Source organism: Misgurnus anguillicaudatus, chromosome 4 (assembly GCF_027580225.2).
Source record: "Misgurnus anguillicaudatus chromosome 4, ASM2758022v2, whole genome shotgun sequence".
Taxonomy (NCBI): Eukaryota; Metazoa; Chordata; class Actinopteri; order Cypriniformes; family Cobitidae; genus Misgurnus; species Misgurnus anguillicaudatus.
Window position 1 is genome coordinate 28,055,398 of NC_073340.2, and position 22,212 is coordinate 28,077,609.

Here is a 22,212-nt window from a genome sequence, read left to right on the forward strand (position 1 = left end):
TTTCTTTTTTTCTTTCCATTTCTTTCTCTTTCCATTTCTTTCTTTCCATTTCTTCATTTTTTCTCTTTATTACTTTCTTTCTTTCTTTTCATTTCTTTCTTTCTTTCTTTATTCTCATTTCTTTCTCTTTCCATTTCTTTATTTCCATTTCCTTTTTTCCTTTCTTTCTTTCTTTTTTCGCTTTCCATTTCTTTTTCTTCTCTTTCTTTCTTTCTTCTCTTTCCATTTTCTTTCTTTCTTTCTTTATTTGTATTTCTTTCTTTCTCTTTCCACTTCTTTCTTTCTCTTTCCATTTCTTTCTTTTTTCCATTTCTTTCTTTCTTTTCATTTTTTTCTTTCCCTTTCTTTCTTTCTTTCTTTCTTTCTTTATTTCTTTCTTTCTTTCTTTCTTTATTTCTTTCTTTCTTTCTTTCCATTTCTTTCTTTCCATTTCTTGCTTTCTTTCTCTTTCCATTTCTTTCTTTCTTCTATCCATTTCTTTCTTTTTCTATCCATTTATTTATATCCCTTTCTTTCTAACCATTTCCTTCTTTCTCCTTCTATCCATTTCTTCCTTTCTTTCCATTTCTTTTTTTCCATTTCTTTCTTTCCACTTCTTTCTTTCCACTTCTTTCTTTCCACTTCTTTCTTTCCACTTCTTTCTTTCTTTTTTCTTTTTTTCTTTCTTTCTTTCTTTCCACTTCTTTCTTTCCACTTCTTTCTTTCTTTCTTTCTTTCTTTCTTTCTTTCTTTCTTTCTTTCTTTCTTTCCATTTCTTTTTTTCTTTCCATTTCTTGCTTTCTCTTTCCCTTTCTTTCTTTCTTTCTTTCTTTCTTTCTTTTTCTATACATTTCTTTCTTTTTCTATCCATTTATTTCTATCCCTTTCTTTCTAACCATTTCTTTCTTTCTCTTTCTATCCATTTGTTCCTTTCTTTCCATTTCTTTCTTTTTCCATTTCTTTCTTTCCATTTCTTCCTTTTTTCGGTCTCTTTCCATCTCTTTCTTTCTTTCTTTCTTTCTTTCTTTCTTTCTTTCTTTTGTTCTCTTTCCGTTTCTTTCTGTTTCTACTCATTTCTTTCTTTTTTCTGTCAATTTCTTTCTTTCTTTCTTTCTTTCTTTCTTTCTTTCTTTCTATTTCCATTTCTTGCTTTCTTTCTCTTTCCATTTCTTGCTTTCTTTCTTCTATCCATTTCTTTCTTTTTCTATCCATTTATTTCTATCCCTTTCTTTCTAACCATTTCTTTCTTTCTCTTTCTATCCATTTCTTCCTTTCTTTCCATTTCTTTTTTTCCATTTCTTTCTTTCTTTCTTTCCATTTCTTTTTTTCTTTCCACTTCTTGCTTTCTTTCTCTTTCCATTTCTTGCTTTCTCTTTCCCTTTCTTTCTTTCTTTCTTTCTTCCTTTCTTTTTCTATACATTTCTTTCTTTTTCTATCCATTTATTTCTATCCCTTTCTTTCTAACCATTTCTTTCTTTCTCTTTCTATCCATTTGTTCCTTTCTTTCCATTTCTTTCTTTTTCCATTTCTTTCTTTACATTTCTTCCTTTTTTCGGTCTCTTTCCATCTCTTTCTTCCTTCCTTTCTTCCTTTCTTTCTTTCTTTTGTTCTCTTTCCGTTTCTTTCTGTTTCTACTCATTTCTTTCTTTTTTCTGTCAATTTCTTTCTTTCTTTCTTTCTTTCTTTCTTTCTTTCTTTCTTTCTTTCTTTCTTTCTTTCTTTCTTTCTTTCTTTCTTTCTTTCTCTTTCCATTTCTTGCTTTCTTTCTCTTTCCATTTCTTGCTTTCTTTCTCTTTCCATTTCTTTCTTTTTCTATCCATTTATTTCTATCCCTTTCTTTCTTTCTAACCATTTCTTTCTTTCTCTTTCTATCCATTTCTTCCTTTCTTTCCATTTCTTTTTTTCCATTTCTTTCTTTCCATTTCTTTCTTTTTTCGGTCTCTTTCCATCTCTTTCTTCCTTTCTTTCTTTCGTTCGTTCTCTTTCCATTTCTTTCGTTCGTTCTCTTTCCATTTCTTTCGTTCGTTCTCTTTCCATTTCTTTCTTTTGTTCTCTTTCCATTTCTTTCTTTCTCTCTCTCTCTCTCTTTCTTACTTTTTAAGACATTTCAAACCTGTTTTAAAGGTTTTATGTAAGGTAAAGCTTATACTAGATTTGCGCCAATGCGTAACTAATAGATGGCAAATTGAATGGAACAAAATTTGGGCAATTCCAATTTAATGGAATTCCTGACAGAGCCTGAATGGCCTTCTCCAGTGTAGAAGGGAGGCAGACGCTCCGCTTGCCTCCAAGGCTACCTGACACAGAGGAAAAATGGCTCACATTAAAATGAAAATGAGTGCTATTAGAGAAAGGAAAATGCTGTTTTCAAGCTCAGAGTTCACTGTTTTACTTCTTTGCAGTGTCTGTATACCATTTAGTTTTCAGCGAAACAAGAGTAGTACAAATAGTGCTACTAAAGGTTGCAATGTTTTAATGGCATCAGTGTCTTTAAGATGTTTTATGTCATTGTGATGTTCATAAAGGACAGGCAGGTTAAGGCCAACTACAGAGTTGGGTTCAGACCAACAGTGTCCTATTTCACCATCCCAATGCTGTAGTAGTAGCACAAACACAATCACAGTTTCCTTGCATAAAATTGAATGAAATAAAAAATCACTATAATTATATTAGACCTTTGCAAATATTATTTTATTCTTCGTAACATAACTCGTACTGCCTACAGAAGCATGCACATGAAATATTAGCGTACACAAAAATGAAGGGTTCCAGGCATTGATGAGATTCTTCTCGATGCAACGCTGCTAATTCAGACTGATGGGGAATTAATGGAACACAATGAAGTGAGATGCCTCAGGCAAAGAGCCATTCTCTCACTGTTATTACACAACCCACGTTTATCGCACCAGAGATGCTTATTGAGGCCGTTTCATCAGTCAGGACAGACACGCAGACTTGGCGGCTCAGCATTCTTACCCAGACCGACTGCCCGGACGTCTAGAAAATGCAGAACAGACAATTACAATCGAAAGTTAAAACTTCAGCTGTTTCCCTGAAGTCTCTGACGCGATTGTTTTGTGACAGCACACACCAGGGGCCTGTTTTAAAAAGGCTCTTGTCTTAATAGCTTGTCAAGAGTAAAACTGTGTAGAGTGTTGTGCAATAGCCTTGATTGGATTTTGAAACCATCAAAGCTTGTAGTGTTTTCCAGACTTTATTTCTGTTTTACTGACAGCAGAGCCAAAGGGATTTGTGTGTAATTCCTGTGGAAAAATTATGGGAAGTAAAGATAAGAAGAAAACAGGATAGTTACATCAGTGACAAAAAATGATTTACTGACACATTTTTAGTTTTGAGTCTAAGCTTTTGTCTTTCATTTAATGAAAGTGGATGGGGACCAGGGGCTGTCAAGCAAAAAATTCCAATCACATAGGAGCAAATGTCTGATGAACTGTATTGTAGGTCATCTGAAGCCTTTACAAATGCTTTATGTGAGGAACAGACTTAGAGTTCTTCCCTAAAATTATTTCTTTAAAAATCAAATCACGTTTGACATCCGTGGTCACCATTTACTTTGTATAGGAAGGAGCAGATCGGATATTCTCTTTTGAATTACTCATTTGTGTTCCACTAAAGAAAGTTATGCATATGGGTTTTAAAATCCATTATAGTAAGTTAATGATGACTTAATAATGTTTTTGTTAGGTGATCTATTACTTTAATTGTCTGGTACAGCTATGATGTCACATCATGGAGTGGTCTGTTTCGGTTGTACACTGTATTTCAGATCATATGAAAACTTATTAAAACACATATTCGTTCCTTTGAGTTTGAGGTTCAAGAAAGTGTGCATGCCCCTAAAAACTAAAATACATCGAGGTACACTTTGTAAGGTGTATGAGTTCTAATAATAGCTTGCCATAATCATAATGATATGAACTTTATTTGATTTATAGCTTGTTTTGGATTGGCCTTTTATGTTGATCGATAGAGGTAGTCATAGATCTGTAGTTAAGCGCATCATGCAAGCAACTTTATCTTCTGCAATTTGCTGTGTTGTGCACAAAACTGCACACCCATCGAAAGTAGGCCAAAGCCAACCTCTATGCATTGTACAATTGCTTTGAAAAAGTCAAAGTTATTATTAGCATGTAGCCAGCTGTGCATAGAATGTAATGTTTCCTTATTGAATGCATATATTTGATCACGTAATTATTCTTTTCCAAGGAGGTGGTAGCCAATTATTAACAAGTACATCACCGCCTACTGTGATCTGAGGCCGGCGTCAAGGATGTGACTGGTCTATGTCATTGTTTCTCTCATTCAGACTTTACCCATGAGTCCCAGGTGATTTCTGCGATTGCTTGAAGTAGGGGCCCTCAGACGAAGGCGAACGAGTTCACAGTAATTGATTGTTCTGTAGGCCCGAGCTCTGTGTCGTAAACATAAGCCCCGCTGTGATGAAAAACCCAGCTGGAGACATTGCATTCAATAAAGACTCAATGCTTGGGCCTGAACATCCTGTTTCTATGGCAACCGGTGTGTCACTCCTGTTACAGGTCAGAACGTTGAGATAAACCGACAGTCGCTTGCTTCTAAGCTAACTGTTGCTATGGCAAACACTGTCTGTCTGTTGATGTTGGTTTGTGTGTCAGCTGAACACGTGAAAAAAGAGTCTGGAAAAGTTTCTATGGAAACTGGCTGCCACAAAATCATAAGAAGTGGTCTGGTTTGTGCTTATAGGCGGTAGATCTTGAAAACGGCCCTGGAAAAAACTTTTAAAAAAAAATCTAGTCTAAGACGTGGCTTGACGGGTTGCGCACATGCTCTGACACGTTGCATTGTGGTGCTTATGCAGTCTACCCGAGCTTAAGTCATTTCCCATTCCTGTCCCTGTTTAACATCTTACTGTTTTTTTCTGTTAAAGTCAGGGATGTGCAAAATATCATTTACATCAGGGATGGGCAACTTTGATAATGCCGAGGGCCAGCATTTTTCTCCTTTATACCAAGGGGGCCAGAACCACACGCACAATTTACACCATTCTTAATTTCCTTTATTAAGAAACCACAATATACAATTAACCTGTCTTTAAAGATTTTAACTATAAAACTTAGCAATTATGCTAATTCTAAATCATAACTTAATTTTCAGTGGACAAGCATGTCAGATAAAACTTTTTAACTGCATTGCTTTAACATCTGTAACAAGCAAGGCACTTTTAAATTACTATAGAGGAGTTTCTCATCCTGCCCTTAGAGAACAAAATTATTTGAAATAAATAACACATAAATTCAAAACAAAATATATCAAAAAAATGTTAATAACAATGTATTTTACCTTTCAAATCTGAGAGCAATTCTGGCCCGAGTACGACCGCTCACCCATACCAGTGGCATTGGTTTTAACCCGACTGGACCCGAATGTAAACTGACGTGTGTGCAGTCTGCAGCCCCGGTGGCCTCGCAACAAATTTGGCGAGCTGCTCCATTTGTTTATATGACGATGACACCAAGGTAGCCGCTAAAATTGACATTTAAAAATATTTGACATGTCTGTCTGAACGAAACCCGAGACCGGATTATTGTACCTGACTCGTGTCCGAGGCATGCGTGAAACTTTTAGACCCGGACCTAGCGCCCCCTGCTGGTTGGGAGTATTTACGTTCTTATACAAAAATCATTATTTTAAAAGTATTAGATTATGTATAATATGGTCCAGCAGGTCGTATTAGAATTTACCCCGGGCCGTGTGCGGCCCTCGGGCCACCAGTTGCCCATCCCTGATTTACATAATCATTTAGTCTGAAGAAAGCCATGTTTAATTTGATTGAGTTAGGGTCACGAATCAGCCGAATTTCCAATGCTATCTCATGGCAATTTGTACATTTTAAAGGGACAATCCACTTTTTTTGAAAATATGCTACATTTCCAGCTCCCCTAGAGTTAAACATTTGATTTTTACTGTTTTGGAACCCATTTAGCCGATCTCCGGGTCTGGCGGTACCACTTTTAGCATAGCTTAGCATAATTAATTGAATCAGATTAGACCATTAGCATCATGCTTAAAAATGACCAAAGAGTTTCTGTATTTTTCCTTCGATAAGTTGCAGTTTTCTAGGTCGATTTGGCTATAGGAACTATGCTCTCATTTTGGCGTTATAATCAAGGACTTTGCTGTCGTATCATGGGTGCAGCAGGCGCAATGATATTACGCAGCACCCGAAAGTCCCCTTGGTCTAGAAAATCGCAACTTTTAATTTTCCGTCCTTCTTAGTACACAATGTAACTACCAAAGATTCAAGTTTTAAATTGGAAAAATATCGAAAATCTTTGGTTATTTTTGAGTGCGATGCTAGTGGTCTAATCAGATTCAATGAATTATGCTAAGCTATGCTAAAAGTAGTACCATCAGACCCGGAGATCGGCTGAATAGATTACAAAACAGTAAAACTCAATTGTTTAACTCTGGGGGAGCTGGAAAATAAGCCTATTTTCGAAAAAAGTGGAGTGTTCCTTTAAGAGATGGCTAATTCGTATTAATTTGTACGACCACATTTGTACATTTTTGTACGATTTGCTTTTGCCCCTGTGACGTTGGGGTTAGGGGTGAGATTAGGAGTGGGGATTCGTTATTGTTTTCTTCTTATGATAATCATACATTTTTGTATGATTCCTTTCCATATGAATTAATACAAATTAGCCAACGCGTAAATTACCTATGAATTCTCAGAATGCATTTTCTGGTTAAAACAGCTGGACATAGGAATAGAATGGAACAGAATGTAAGGGAACTAAATATAATACATCTAAAAGTTGCACAGAACACATCATAGCCCACACCTACAGATGCATTATAGTCAACATTGTTTACAGCAGGCTATTTGAAGTCAGACAGTAATTGTCCTAACATGTATTGTTTAAGACGGCGAGTTTATAACACAGATGGTGCTTTTGATGAATGTACTAGGGGTGCTTTCAAAGGGGATAAATTTAGAGACGACCCTTGTCTGACGGAGTTTACAGTCTTAACAGCATACCAAAAAAGTCATGTTTAGACTCAAAAACAAGTGGGTTTTAATAATTATAGACTAACTGTTTTTCCCAGTGGGAACTAAATGTGGCAAAACACTGATAAAGCACTTATCTTATGAGGTCTGTGATAAGAGTTATCAGATGTTTCTTTTTTTGTGTGAGCAGGAAGAACAAAACAGAGGGAAACCGAACTGGGAACATCTCAATGAAGACCTCCATGTCCTCATCACTGTGGAAGATTCTCAAAACCGCGCTGAGATCAAACTCAAAAGAGCCGTGGAAGAGGTGAAGAAACTGCTGGTCCCTGCGGTGAGTGACGTGCTGTCTGTTTTCCCATCCTTGTGTGTATTTATTAAGACGAGGTTTAAAAATGTGCAAAGTGATAAAAACATTGATTTGCCTAGACAAACAAGACTCATAGATTGTGCTTAAAGAAACACTGCTTTAGGTATTGATAAATGTATTTACTCAGCGGAGAGCGTGCTTAATTGAAACAGCTGTGCTCAGCACGTCTACCAGTTTCCTGGTGGTAACCCTGAGTCCTCGGGTGAGCATGTGTTGGGCGAGGAACAGGGAGTTGATGGAATCCCTTGGGAATAAGTTCAGCTCATGAGCATACAAAATTCCAGATGTGAGCAGCAAGGGCACATTTTATGAGGAGAATCAAGACTGAAGGGTTAAGGCAGGGGACTGAGGGAAGAGCTTGCTTTGTTGTGCTACTCTGAGCTGAATGGAAATTAACCTTCAAATCTAAAGGAAGTAACATTAGAGGAAGTGCCATTAAGAAGCCTAATGAGATTTATAGGAAATGTTTGTTAGATGTGGAAATCTGCATGTGGACCCCTTGTTGAATTGTCAAGAGGAATTACATTTTTACAGTAAGTCAACATAAAATCAAAATTGCTTGAGGTTTCTTTTTATATCAAACTCAACTTTTATTATGGTTCATTACTGTTTCGCTCAGAAATGCATCAGATTATAGTAAAAAATTCCAGATAATTTACTCACCACCACGTCATCCAAAATGTTGATCTCTTTCTTTATTCAGTCGAGAAGAAATTAAGCTTTTTGAGGAAAACATTCCAGGATGATTTTTCTCAATTTAACTTTATTGGACCTCAACAGTTTTAATCAAGTTTAAAATTGCAGTTTCAATGCAGCTTCAAAGGGCTCTAAACGATCCCAACGAGTCATAAGGGTGTTATCTAGCAAAACGATAGTATTTTCAGCAAGAAAAAAAAATGCACTTTTAAACCACAACTTCTTGTCTTGTACTGGCTGTGTGACACGCCAGCACAACCTTACGTAATACGTAAACACGTCGAAAGGTCAAGCATGACGAATGCGAAACTACCGCCCCAGTGTTTACAAGTGTGGAGAAAGAGGACCGTTCTGACGTCATTTTATGTGGAATAATACTAATTAAAGGTGGGGTGCATGATCTCTGAAAGCCAATGTTGATATTTGAAGTCACCTAAACAAACACGCCCCTACCCCAATAGAATCTGGACCTTCTTTTGATAGACCCGTCCCAAGCATACGCAACCAGAGCAAAGATGTTGGTTAGTAGACACGCTCCTTACTGCTGATAGGCTACAAGTGTGTTTTGGTACTCGGCCTGACTCCCTTTTCCAACGTGTTTTTCAAAAATCATGCACCCCACCTTTAATGTCTTTGTGTCAGTTTATTGTTTAAAATGTGCATTTCACATGTGTGACACGTGACCTTTCGACGTGCTTGCGCAGTTCGCGGGGTCGCGCTGGCGCGTCGCACGGCTAGTGCAGGACTAGAAGATGTGGTTTAAAAGTGCTTATATTTTACTTTTCTTGTCAAAAACTTAGCTAGAAAAGACTTTTATGCCTCGTTTGGGATTGTTTAGAGCCATTTGAAGCTGTGTTAAAACTGCAATTTTAAACTGCATTGAAACTGTATTGAAACTTGGGGTTAAATAAAGTCTATTAAATTGAGAGGGATGCTGGAATGTTTTCCTCAAAAATAATTTCTTCTCGACTAAACAAATAAAGACATAAACAACTTGTCAAGTCCTTTTTATGAAAGTGGAAAATTCCTTAAATGATACTGGGTTGCAAACAGTTTCATGTTGTCCAATCATAAGATTTTTGTGGCTATGGTGATTTTCATTGTTATAAAGATGTAGTTTGATTATCACTTGGGAATAAAATTCTGTACTTTGCGTGATGCTGGATTGTGATCACTTTGTTGTCAGAGAAAATAAGAGTGGGTTTCTGTACACCCTTTGGTGTGACCACGGTAAGTCTTTTGTGGATGTAGTGATCCTTGATTGACAGCTGTGCCTTTTCTCTGCAATTAAACTGTAAATGGAGAATAAGCTCTTGATAAAGTTTACTGCTGTTTACTCTAAGAAACTCTCATCTCTAATGTGTGAACCCACTACTTTTATGTTTGTTTTCATCAAACTATCTGGAGAAGGAGTTTTTAGCTTTTTCTCAGTATGCGAGTTGCTGGTGAAATGGTGTAGAAAAATGTCTTCCTAATGCTTTGGGCCTTGAGCTAGACAACATCTCCCTGGAGTGTAGAATGTAGTCTTTCCATCTGATTCGAGAGGAGGAGACGATTCAGTAATTATGTATTAGGATATAAATGAGCCCCCTTAGCAACTCATCAATCTCTAGGCAAATGTGTCTAATCTGTTTTTTCTGAAATGAATGGTGACTGAACTAAAGCTTTAACACTCTGCATTATTTTTTCCACTTCTGTTTAGTTCTATAATTTGTAATCTAAGCCAGTAATCCTATAATACAATCAACACATTCAGTTTGGAGGTAATTTCTCGAGTACAGGCAATTTTTGTAGTTGAGAATATTTTTAACAGGTTTAACAGATGAAATAAGAGACTGAGTGGAATAGTTTTTGGTTTTAAAAATTCATTTGTCACACCACAAGACCATTTAAAAATAAATTTTAAAGGAAAGCTGTGTAGAAATGGTGAAAAACTTAACGCAGATTTGAAATTTGTGGTGCACGATATATCAGCTGCCGATATGGTCAATTTTTTACACATCTGCATCGTTCCGAATTTACGGCAGCGCAAACGCCTTTAAAAAAAAAAAACTACTATAAAGATTTACTAAAGTCGCGCAGTGAAAAATTTGCACTGAAAAGGCGTGGGCAGGCATTGTTTTTGTGACTGAGTTTATTGCATATATATTTGTAGAAACTTCCCTTCCAGACGCATAATTTATGGGATGAATCACACAAGGCGATTCAATCAATTCACTGCTATTTGCGCCGTATTTTTAAAGGAATAGTCTACTCATTTTCAATATTAAAATATGTTATTACCTTAACTAAGAATCGTTGATACATCCCTCTATCATCTGTGTGCGTGCACATAAGCGCTGGAGCGCGCTACGACGCTTGGATAGCATTTAGCTTAGCCCCATTCATTCAATGGTACCAATCAGAGATAAAGTTAGAAGTGACCAAACCCATCAACGTTTTTCCTATTTGAGACGAGTGGTTGTGCGAGCAGGTTTGGTGGTACAAAATAAAACGTAGCGCTTTTCTAAGCGGATTTAAAAGAGGAACTATATTTTGTGGCGTAATAGCACTTTTGGGAGTACTTCGACTCGCCTGAAAAGTCCGCTCCCCTTCTCACTCTCATAATGGGCGAGGGAGGTTGTTACTGCGCTGAGTCGAAGTACTCCCAAAAGTGCTATTACGCCATAAAATATAGTTCCTAACTACTCGTCTTAAATAGGAAAAACGTTGATGTGTTTGGTCACTTCTAACTTTATCTCTGATTGGAACCATTGAATGAATGGGGCTAAGCTAAATGCTATCGAAGCATCGCAGCGCGCTCCAGCGCTTACGTGCACGCACACAGATGATAGAGGGATGTATCAACAATTCTTAGTTAAGGTAATAACATATTTTAATATTGAAAATGAGTAGACTATTCCTTTAATGCCTAAACAAAAGCTGTTCACGTAAGCTTGCATTCGCATGGAAAACGAAGAATCGTATTTTCCGGACTATAAGTCACACTTTTTTTTTGTCGGGTCCTGGAACTTATAGTCAGGTGCGACTTATACGTCAAAATTATTTCATATGAACCAAGAAAAAACATTACTGTCTATAGCCGCGAGAGTCTGCTCTATCCTGCTACTGTATTTATGTAATTTAATGGATTCAGTGATGCAGAATGACTTCGGGACCTTTTTGAACTTGATTTGGCTTATTATGTTAATTTAGCTTAATCAACCTTCCAGGTATGTTCTGTATGCTATTGTGTATCGTGTAAATAACTGTTTATGTTACTTTAACATGTACCGACACCTATTCAGCCTGCTGTTCTGTGCTATTGTTTAGTTGAATAACTTGCCTTTCCAGATTAAATGTCTGTTCTTCGATTTGGATTTTGTAAAATAATTTTCTAAATAAGCGCGACGTATAGTCCACTGCAACTCCGGAGCGATTCATAGTCTGGAAAATACGGTATAAGCTTACCTGGGCCTTATGCGTCAACTATCTGCATACAGTATAAAAGCATTTTAATGATTTTATTGGATATCATCACCTCATTTGCATTTGCATGCACACGGTTAACTTTGTCCTTTTGACTTGTGCTCCTTTATAGCTCAGTGGTAGAGCACTGCGTTAGCAGCGCATATGATCATCATGGGTTTGAATCCAGGGAAAAAATGTGTATAGCTTGTAATGTACAGTAAATTACTTTGGATTGAAGCGTCTGCCAAGTGCATAAATGTAAATAAATGTAGTTGCTATGTCATCAAATTTTACTATCATATCTCTAATACACAGTTTGACTAATGACTAAGTTGGCAAATCTCAGCTTAGCAAGCAGAGAATAGAGAGGTGTGTACACACATACACATTGATCCCACTTTGAAAAGCTTTTCGCTCTGCTTGCTGACATAGTTTATGTTATTCATTGGACCATCGGCTAAACCCAATCCCTGACCTGCTTTCAAATCAAACTTTACTTTCTGGAAGCTACAAACTTGCTGATCTTCCCTCTTGTTTGTGCTTCTCATAGTTTGGATTTTTATGCCGTTGCAGTCTTTATATCTGCGTTTCCAGCTGTTTCATACTGCACAGATATCAGTCATTTCTTCATGACATGGATAAATGCAGAGGAGAAATGTTTCAAACAAGTTTAGCATGTAGTATGAGTCATTTACAGTGCGCTTTGACCATTTCAGCAGAATTGAAATGTGCAGAGTGCCAGAGTGTTGATCCTAGTGCACACTGTTGAGGGAAATGCGATCTGTTGCTTTAACCTCTCTGGCTTGTTTGAACAGTGGCAGAGTAAATCATCCGTTAGCTGTTAGCAAGCGTGAAACTTTAGATCCCCGGTGCCTCAATGCTGCAAACATCAGGCCTGCAGTCTTCAAACCGTGATCTGAGGCGGTTTAACCTGGTTCTGGTTGGATGGAGCTCTTTTTTCTCATAGTTTTCTGCTGTTAATTTTAATGTATTCTATAGTTTGTTTTCTCCGAGGTCAAATTGACTTTTACTCGATCACGTTTCTGAACTGGGCGCATCTACTTTGTTTAAAAGGGCCAAAAGCTTCGAAAATATATGTCCAATGGCTGTTGATTAGGTGATAAAATAATCAAGTTTTTATTGTGGTGTTTTAATATGCTTTAAGACAAGGCATTTTCAAATTCATTATTCAACATCATTCCTCTGTATTTTCTACTTATGAATGCAGTGTAAATGCTTAAACCTGTTAACAGCGGTGGCAAAAACGTGCTACAGTTGCAGAAGTCACGTATGCGTTGTGTAACCGTCCTCAGCAGCTACATGCCTGGAACTGCACAATGCGGCATCTATGTACATATATATCTATGGTCTGAGCTGGTGTGATTGAGTGGAAGCAGGGGCTAATTTTCATATTCGTGTTTATAGTCTATCTATGTACATATATATCTATGGTCTAAGCTGGTGTGATTTGAGTGGAAGCAGGGGCTAATTGTCATATTCGTGTTTATAGTCTAACTATGTACATATATATCTATAGTCTAAGCTGGTGTGATTTGAGTGGAAGCAGGGGCTAATTGTCATATTCGTGTTTATAGTCTATCTATGTACAAATATATATCTATGGTCTGAGCTGGTGTGATTGAGTAGAGCAGGGGCTAATTCGCATATTCATATCTATAGTCTATCTATGTACATATATATCTAATGGTCTGAGCTGGTGTGATGGAGTGGAAGCAGGGGCTAATTCGCATATTCATATCTATAGTCTATCTATGTACATATATATCTATGGTCTGAGCTGGTGTGATTTGAGTAGAAGCAGGGGCTAATTCGCATATTCATATCTATAGTCTATCTATGTACATATATCTATGGTCTGAGCTGGTGTGATTGAGTGAAAGCAGGGGCTAATTTTCATAATCATATCTATGGTCTATCTATGTACATATATATCTATGGTCTGAGCTGGTGTGATTTGAGTAGAAGCAGGGGCTAATTCGCATATTCATATCTATAGTCTATCTATGTACATATATCTATGGTCTGAGCTGGTGTGATTGAGTGAAAGCAGGGGCTAATTTTCATAATCATATCTATAGTCTATCTATGTACATGTATATCTATGGTCTGAGCTGGTGTGAATGAGTGGAAGCAGGGGCTAATTTTCATTTTCATATGTTCATCTATGTACTTGTATATATATGGTCTGAGCTGGTGTGAGTGAGTGGAAGCAGGGGCTAATTTTCATATTCATATCTATGGTCCATTTATGTACATATCTATGGTATGAGCTGGTGTGATTTGAGAGGAAGCAGGGGCTAATTCACATATTCATATCTATAGTCTATCTATGTACATGTATATCTATGGTCTGAGCTGGTGTGATTTGAGGGGAAGCAGGGGCTAATTCACATATTCATATCTATAGTCTATCTATGTACATATATATCTATGGTCTGAGCTGGTGTGATTTGAGTAGAAGCAGGGGCTAATTCGCATATTCATATCTATAGTCTATCTATGTACATATATCTATGGTCTGAGCTGGTGTGATTGAGTGGAAGCAGGGGCTAATTTTTATATTCATATCTATGGTCCATTTATGTACATGTATATCTATGGTATGAGCTGGTGTGATTTGAGAGGAAGCAGGGGCTAATTCACATATTCATATCAATAGTCTTTCTATGTACATATATATCTATGGTCTGAGCTGGTGTGATTGAGTGGAAGCAGGGGCTAATTCACATATTCATATCTATAGTATTTCTATGTACATATATATCTATGGTCTGAGCTGGTGTGATTGAGTGGAAGCGGGGGCTAATTTTCATTTTCATATGTTCCATCTATGTACATATATATTTATGGTCCAAGCTGCTGTGATTAAGTTGAGGCGGGTGCTGGGGACTAATTTGCATAGATCTGCATATACTAATTGAGGCGAAGGTTTAGAGTTACATTTAAGCAATTTTTCAAATAGAATGCATGAAGAAATTATTATTAGAGGAAAAACAACTTTTAGATATACTGTTGAAGCTTTAAGGGATAAACGTATCGACTACAGAGGGACACTAAAGGTAAATAAGGGGCTAATATTAAAATGACTACTGTTTTAACATTTACAACAGTGAAACAAAACTAGACATAAAAAATACTTAAAACAAGCAAGAATTAATTTCAAACAAAGTCTTTTGTATATGTGCACAGGCGGAAGGAGAAGACAGTCTGAAGAAAATGCAGCTGATGGAACTGGCCATACTCAACGGCACATACAGAGACGCCAATATCAAGTCTTGTAAGAATGACATCATCAAATCTCAACCTGTTCAAATGTTTCTGTTCCTGTCCTGTCTCATTTTTTATTCCTTTGTAAATTAATAGCCAAACAGGCTGAATAAGCCTACAAGTTCAGTTTTGCCCAGACAGCACTGTATTCAGATTCTGGTTAGGGCTTTAATCTCCAGTTTCCTTTTTGCTCACACCTCTGTGTATTGCTCTTGTACATCTCACCCTGTTTAGCAGCATTAGCCTTCTCGCTGGCCGCTTCTGCACAAGCTCCTCGCATGATTACCGGCCCCTCACCGGTCATGCCTACCCTGCGTACCCAAGCGCCCACTGCTCCCACCCTCATGCCCCTCATCCGACAGATCCAGACCTCTGCTCTCATGCCCACGGGCACGCCTCACCCCGCCACCCTCGTACCACAGACCCCTGAGTCGGGAATCATCTATGCACCCTACGAATACCCCTACACATTGGCACCTTCCATCCTTGAATACCCCATTGACTCCAGTGGTGTTTTAGGTAAGCAGAATTTCAGTATTTGTTTGGTAATCAGAGGTGTTATGTACAGATTTGAAGTTAGGGTTGGGCGGTATGACGGTAGAAATGTGTACGTTTATATTTTGGAATGCCACTTTTAAAATGCATTAGATTGTGTGACTGTTCGTGGGCAGGATTGCTTTATTTTAAATACATGAGAGCTCAACTTATAAATCATTAGTGTTGTGAATCAGTGTAAGGTTTTGAATCGTAATTTGTATGTACTTGTTCAAAAACATATATTTTTGTTTATTTTTAACTAAAGTTACGGACTGGAGATTGATTTGTGGTGACATAGGTGAGTATCCGAAAATTACAACATGGTTATTTAATTTATAAACCATGTATCAGAGTTTACTGCAAAAATAACTCTATTCTGATCTATACTATTACAATAGTCCCTTTCACACATGCAGTCTTTACTGGTAATTTGCAGTTAACAGATCATGTGTGAACAGAACCTTTCCGATAAATCAGTGCTCCCAATTTATCAGTAAGATTTACCCGTAAGCGCTATGTGTGAACGAAAAATATAGGATTACCGGCATTTAGAACGGACGACGTCAGATCGCGCTGACAGCTTCAGACCAATCATAATGTTTTAATACAGATGACACGTTTACCCCCGCACTGTTTTAGGGACGTTTCCACACACACGCTGCTTGAAAGTCGAGCACACCTGATGTTTACGTCCACATTTCTTCACCAAAGTTGTTTAAAACAGCTTACCACCTACTTGCCGAATTGCCGACGTCCTTAGTGCGCTCTCTGTGAAGCCTAAAGTGCAAACAGTACTGTTGTTTAAAACGCATTTTATGTTTGACGTCGCCTCATGCAATGTTGTTTGGTCACGAGCAACTTCGTGACTGTCAGAGTTTACCACAGACTTAAAAACAACAAAATATGGACCGTGGATATGAACGACGTGGATTGTTTACAAATACAACACTGAGCTCAACGCGCGCCACAGGTACTTCCGCTTTCTCAACGAATTTACAGGTATTTTGATACTGATGTGTGAATGATGTCTTACTGGTAAAAAGACGGAATGTCACTGCATGTGTGAACAGCACATTTTTGTATTTACTGGTAAATTCATTCTGGTAAATTAATGGTAATTTACCAGAATTACTTTGTGAAAGAGGCTATTGATAATATGATAAGATAATAATAAGATTTTAGTCATGCCGCCCACCCATGTTTGCAATTACAGGATTTTTTATTTGCTCAGAGATCCTGCAGACTAACTTTAGCATTCTGTTTTGTTCCTTTAGGTATGGCTTTTCCAACAAAGGGCTAGTAATGCTCAGATGTGTAACAGCCTTCAACCTATACAAGTGTTAAAATGCTTTTCTTTACAGCTGCCTTGGAACAAAAACAGCCTTACAAACAAAAAACTGTATTTTTTTAAGAATCAAAAGACTTAAGGTCATTATGGATTATGTTTACACTGGTCTCAACTGTTTTGTTGTCTTATTCACAGATCTTAACAGAATATTTTCAGATAAATACTGATTATTAAACATTTTATTACATTCCTCAGTTTGAAATATTTGTTTAGTGTGTAATATTTGGATTACTTATTTCGCTTGTAATTGTATTTTAGATTTACAGTATTATTGCTAAAGTAATATGCTTGTGAAAAATGTACTACATGAAATAACCTGTAGTGAATTCCTTTTATCCAAGGCATCATAGTGTTAGGTGGAAATCAAGGGCTCTCTGAAATGGTTGTTTTTGTAAAATTGCTTAAGTATATCATGGGAATTTTACTTTGATGGAGGTTTTATAAGAGAGATGTCACTATTGCCTTGTAATTTAGTCTTACAAACCTTGTTAAACAGATTTTGTGCTGAGTGTAATGTAGTTTGGTGAATAATCTGATTTTAACCCTTTTGTTTTGTTGGCAATGTTGCGCTCTGAGCAGGTGCCGTGACTACTAAAGTACGAAGGCAGGATATGCGCGTCCATCCTTACCAAAGGGTAGTGAGCGCAGAACGAGGTTAGTTTAGCTCCAGTGTTTAAGCTGTGCTGTGTGTGTGTCCGTGTACAAATGTATTTTATCTTATTAAGTAGGGATGCACGATATATCGGCCGACATATCGTTATCGGCCGATAACTGCTTATTTTTAATATTATCGGTCTGATAGCAAAATTAGGCCGATAAATAAAAGCCGATAAATTATGGATTATTTTGGTTTGTTGAACCACTTCACTTGCTCATTGCTGGCCATGTGGAGTTTTGATTGGTGCTTTCTGTGACATAGCACGAAGATGACACATGTTGCGGGCTTAAGAAGAGTATGCTAGTCTAGTGCAAAGACAAGATGTCCGCGGTCTGGGAGTTTTTCATTGTGAAATTAATATGAATATTTATCGGCCTATATATATCGGTTATCGGCCCCCAAATATAAAGAGTTATCGGTTATCGGTATCGGCCAAAATTTCCATATCGGTGCATCCCTATTATTAAGTATGCTGATCACACTGTATGTTTCATTGCATCTTCCTTATTGTAAAACTAGTAGTTATTTCGAACCTGCCAAACATTAAGATGATCTCTGTATCATTTGAACATTATGATGCTATTGTCAGGTATAATACATTCCAGCCAACGGCACAAACCTGCCAACAAACCTGCATTGAAACTTTGGGTGTTATCAGTGTACTCGTATTATTTGAGCATGTTCTTGGGGTCACAATGCACTATGAAATCGTTACTTAAGGAAACTTTACCTGGTTTATTACAGATAGTAACAACCTATGACAGATTATGACGACATTCCAGTCTATGAGGTTTAGCGTGGCCTGATAAATGTAGCACTTACATGTACACTGTAAAAAGTAAATGTTGGATCAACTTAAAGTGTGAAAATTTAGGTTGAATTTTAAGTGTTACCAAATAAAGTTATTTCAGGGCTCCCATGGGTCCTTGAAATTTTTGAAAGTTTGTGAATCTAGGGAAAAAAATTCAAGGCCCTGGGAAGTTTTTGAAAATATACATACATAGATACAGGTAATTGAAAGTGCATGAATCTATTTTATGCAAGAAGTTTTCTGGAAAAAAAATCCGTATTATTCCCTGTGTAGTGTAGGATAATATCATAAAAATTCTAGACTTTTAAGCACACATGCTAAACTGTTTGCTTTAAATGCTTATATCTTGTGTATGCCAATGTTGATTCATACCAAAATTTTGCATAGTTGTGTTTGACACATGAAAACGTCTCTATACTATTGCTCCCTGAAAAGGGAACGAGACGCTGCGTCTCGCCATACTATCCTGTACCGCCGTCTTTGGCAATATATCAGATAGGGATATACTCCCTGGCTCCCGTGTCACCCCGTCTTTGTTGTTAAGTCTCACCATTGGTTGAATTTGATATACACATTTATGCACTTACCCCTGGAGGCGTCCCCAAAGTGTCACCGCAATGTAACCTTGCTCTCGCTTGAAATGTGTCCCCATATTTAGTCCTTGAATTTGAGGGTATTGGACCTGGAAAGTCCTTGAAAGGTCCTTGAATTTGAAGTTAACTAAGGTGTGGGAACCCTGGTTGATCCAACTTTTACTTTGAACAGTGTATTATACATTACGACAAACATGATCGAAAGCTCAGTGGTTAAGGTAGATAGATATTAATGATCCAAATAAGGATTTGGACACTTGTGCCACCTAAAAATGTATGCAAGTTTATGCATATTTTAAAAACCATCAAACCATGTGACAGCATATTTTTTAAGATGCCTCTTGGTTTTATATTTTGTTATGTACTGTAGTAAAATTAATACATTTTGGGTTTGACTTAAGTGTCCAAATACTGTTGGATCCACTATAAATGTTGTACAGCTAGTTTAATAACACATTCAGATGCTCTAATGTATGTAAAAAACACATTGGAGCAGATATGGAGCAAAACTACCTGTTCAGTGAGCTTTGTTACCCTGATGATATATAGTGAGAGCCTCCAGGCTCAGAGTCAATGAAGTGTGATGGAGCTCACCTGTTTCTTCGGTTTATTCCTTCATTTGTCATTCCTCTGATATCTATCTTTCACTTTTAGCATATTTTGACATGTGTCGCTAAAGCATACTAGTTTTCTTTTTCTATTTCGTCCTTTTATTCAACTGAAACATTGTTTTGACTGCATTCAACAAAAAGTGTTTTCACATTTCGCCTGGGAACAGCTTAAGATTTATTTATTTTTTCTTTAAGACTTAACTGTGGATTTTTGATAAGAAGCATAAACTTATGATGGTTCAACATAACCAGACCAGCATAAATAGTTAGGAGGAGCAAATTGAGTGCCAATTTTTTGGGAAGGGGAATTTGTGAGACAGAAGCATTCTTAATCATATTTATTTAGAAAATGTAGTTTTTTGCATATTATTTTAGTTATTAGCTGTTTTCAGCTCATTTTTCCCCATTTTGTGATTTGTAATGCATTTTTCATAATGCGTTCTTTAGTGCGTACACTGTTTGAAATCTTTTTACATTTTTATTTATACGTATATGGATAGATTGATAGTTGCTTAGAGTCTGTGGCCACATTGTGCACATTCATGACATACTCATTTAAAATGCCTTACATTAAAATAAACTGGATCTAAGGGAACTACAGTATGAGCTTTTAAAGACAGCTGTAATGAAACTGATAATAAACTCATGTTACCGAAACGTAAATGTGCCAAAACTGTACATAAAATAACTGGGACTCCTGCAAGAAGAAAAAACTGGAGACGTGAGAACCTACTGATCAACAAAAGTAAATGTAATACCCGTAAGAACTTAACATTGCGTAATTTAATAACGGTCCAATACGACTGACCAGTTTAATGCATAACGATTGTGAAATTGCACATTAAGTCAGATCTGTCTTGTGTGGTTTACTGCCCATATAGCGTTGGACAGGTTTTGGGGAAGAACTGAACAGTATGTACTGGAAAGATGCTAATAGCTTCTCCAGTTTAAAGGCATCTACAAGTTTTGGTCTTTTTGAATGTTGCTGTACATTATGTTTAAAAGGATAGTTCACCCTCATGTCGTTCCAGGCTCGTGGGACCTCCGTTCATCTTCGAGACACAGTTTGGGATGTTTTGTGTTTGGTCTGAGAGCTTGTTGACCCTTCGTTGGGGGTCTATGTGCGGTGTGCTGTCCATGTCCAGAACGGTGGTGGAAGCATCATCGGGGTGGTCCATGTGGCATCGGTGTGTCGGTTGGAGTGTGTTGAGGCATCGAAAATACATTTTGGTCAAAAAATACAAAAATTCAGACTTTGTTCAGCATTGTCTCCTCTTGCGTCTGTTTTGAGGCGCATGCGTGAGACTGGAGTAGCGTGACTGCAGTGACGCGGCTGACGTGTTATCTGGTGTGCCCCAGCTGGATTTTTTTTTGTTAGCCCGGGCTTCATTTACAGTCTGAGGGAGGTTACGCTGTAAGTTTGAAAAAAAACTTTGCAAACATGTCTAAGGATGGCACGTCATCCGCGTCACTGCGGTTACGTGGCTTTGGTCTCGTGCATGCGCTTCACAACAGACGCGAGGGGGAAGACATTGCTGAATAAAGTCATAATTTTTGGACCAAAATGTATTTTCGATGCTTCGGCACGTTCTGGCTGGCCCACTGATGTCGCATGGACTACTTTGATGATGTTTTTGTTGCCTTTCTGGACATGGACAGGGTGCCGTGCGTGGATTTTCAGTGGGGGGTCAACAAGCTCTCGGACTAAATGTAGAAGAATCTTGGACTGTGTTCTGAGGATGAACGGAGGTCTTGCGAGTTTGGAACGACATGAGGGTGAGTCATTAATGACATTATTTTCATTTTTGGGTGAATATCCCTTTAAGAGGTGAGATTTTTTTCATACCTGGCTTGGGTAGTGTGCCACATAAGACAGACTAGACTGGTTATGAAGGTTAGAACTTGTCTGAGAAGTAAAGTCATCATATAATGCATAAACATTTACAATTATACGTTGTACATTAAGTGTTAATTTTGAGTGCTTATGATGGCTTTGAACTCAATCAAGAATTTCTTCATGTTAAAAATATGGCACAAATAGTTTGCACTGAAGATCTAAAATCGACAGCTCTTATTCTGTGATACACAGACAGAGCAAGTGAAACGAGAAAATACAAAACAGCAAAACCTCATGAGATGTTTATCAGAGCAGGACGGTCACACCATAGGCCAGCCTGTTAGCACAAGAACAACAGATGAAATATTCCAGTTTTGGGTTATTTTGTTTTTTGTACATTGTTTTGCAGTAAGCTTCTTTTGAATTTTGTCATTATGTATGGAAAAGAACATAGTTATCATATCTGTGATCTTTTTAAGATACGTTTATAAAAGCAATATGTTAAACTAATAAGAACATTTATGAAATTTTATTGTATTTGTAAATGAATAGGAATTTATGCTATATAGTGAAACAATGCCATGTTATTAAAGGGGTACATTTTAGGATGACGTACCAATGACGGTCTTATAAGCTATATAGGCTAAGAGTTTATCGGCTTGCAGAACAAGTAGATGTGTCTTTCTAATTGTTTTCTTGTGTTGTGCTATTGTTATAGCCCTACATTTCAGCCAGTATGCATTAGTATTCATGTGTTTTATTAGCGTTGTGTATTTTTTGTAAATAGACAAATTTTAAAGGCAATAAAATTGAGTTTAAAAAAAGAACGGTGTAGCAGTCTGGTTAAATTTTCCCTCTCGAGTCACTTTTTTCTGGATTTTTCTCAGTCACATCTCTATAACTACTCATAAATTCATATCATTATCACTAGCAGCTTTGTGGCTTTGTATTAAACCAGCACTTTTAATGCTTAATAGCAGTCATATGCATCGTCACTTAATCTAGTATAAAAACACTTCATTTCT

General features: G+C 37.2%; 1 protein-coding gene across 4 annotated transcripts in view; it reads left to right on the forward strand.

The window, feature by feature from the left end:
* Nucleotides 1-22,212, forward strand: part of qki2 (QKI, KH domain containing, RNA binding 2) — a 43,881-nt gene that overhangs the window by 19,278 nt on the left and 2,391 nt on the right. Inside the window, exons 4-8 of one of the 4 annotated variants that reach the window (XR_008636891.2) lie at nt 7,179-7,322; nt 14,715-14,802; nt 15,027-15,311; nt 15,595-15,627; nt 16,604-17,331. Coding sequence is in view for 3 of the 4 variants with exons in the window: in XM_055175701.2 (XP_055031676.1) it covers nt 7,179-7,322; nt 14,715-14,802; nt 15,027-15,311; nt 15,595-15,627; nt 17,257-17,331 (625 nt within the window). In the remaining variant the exon portion in view is untranslated. Of the gene's footprint in view, nt 1-7,178; nt 7,323-14,714; nt 14,803-15,026; nt 15,312-15,594; nt 15,628-16,603; nt 17,332-22,212 lie in introns of those variants that run through there. The other 3 variants (XM_055175701.2, XM_055175702.2, XM_055175704.2) reach the window with 3 other exon arrangements.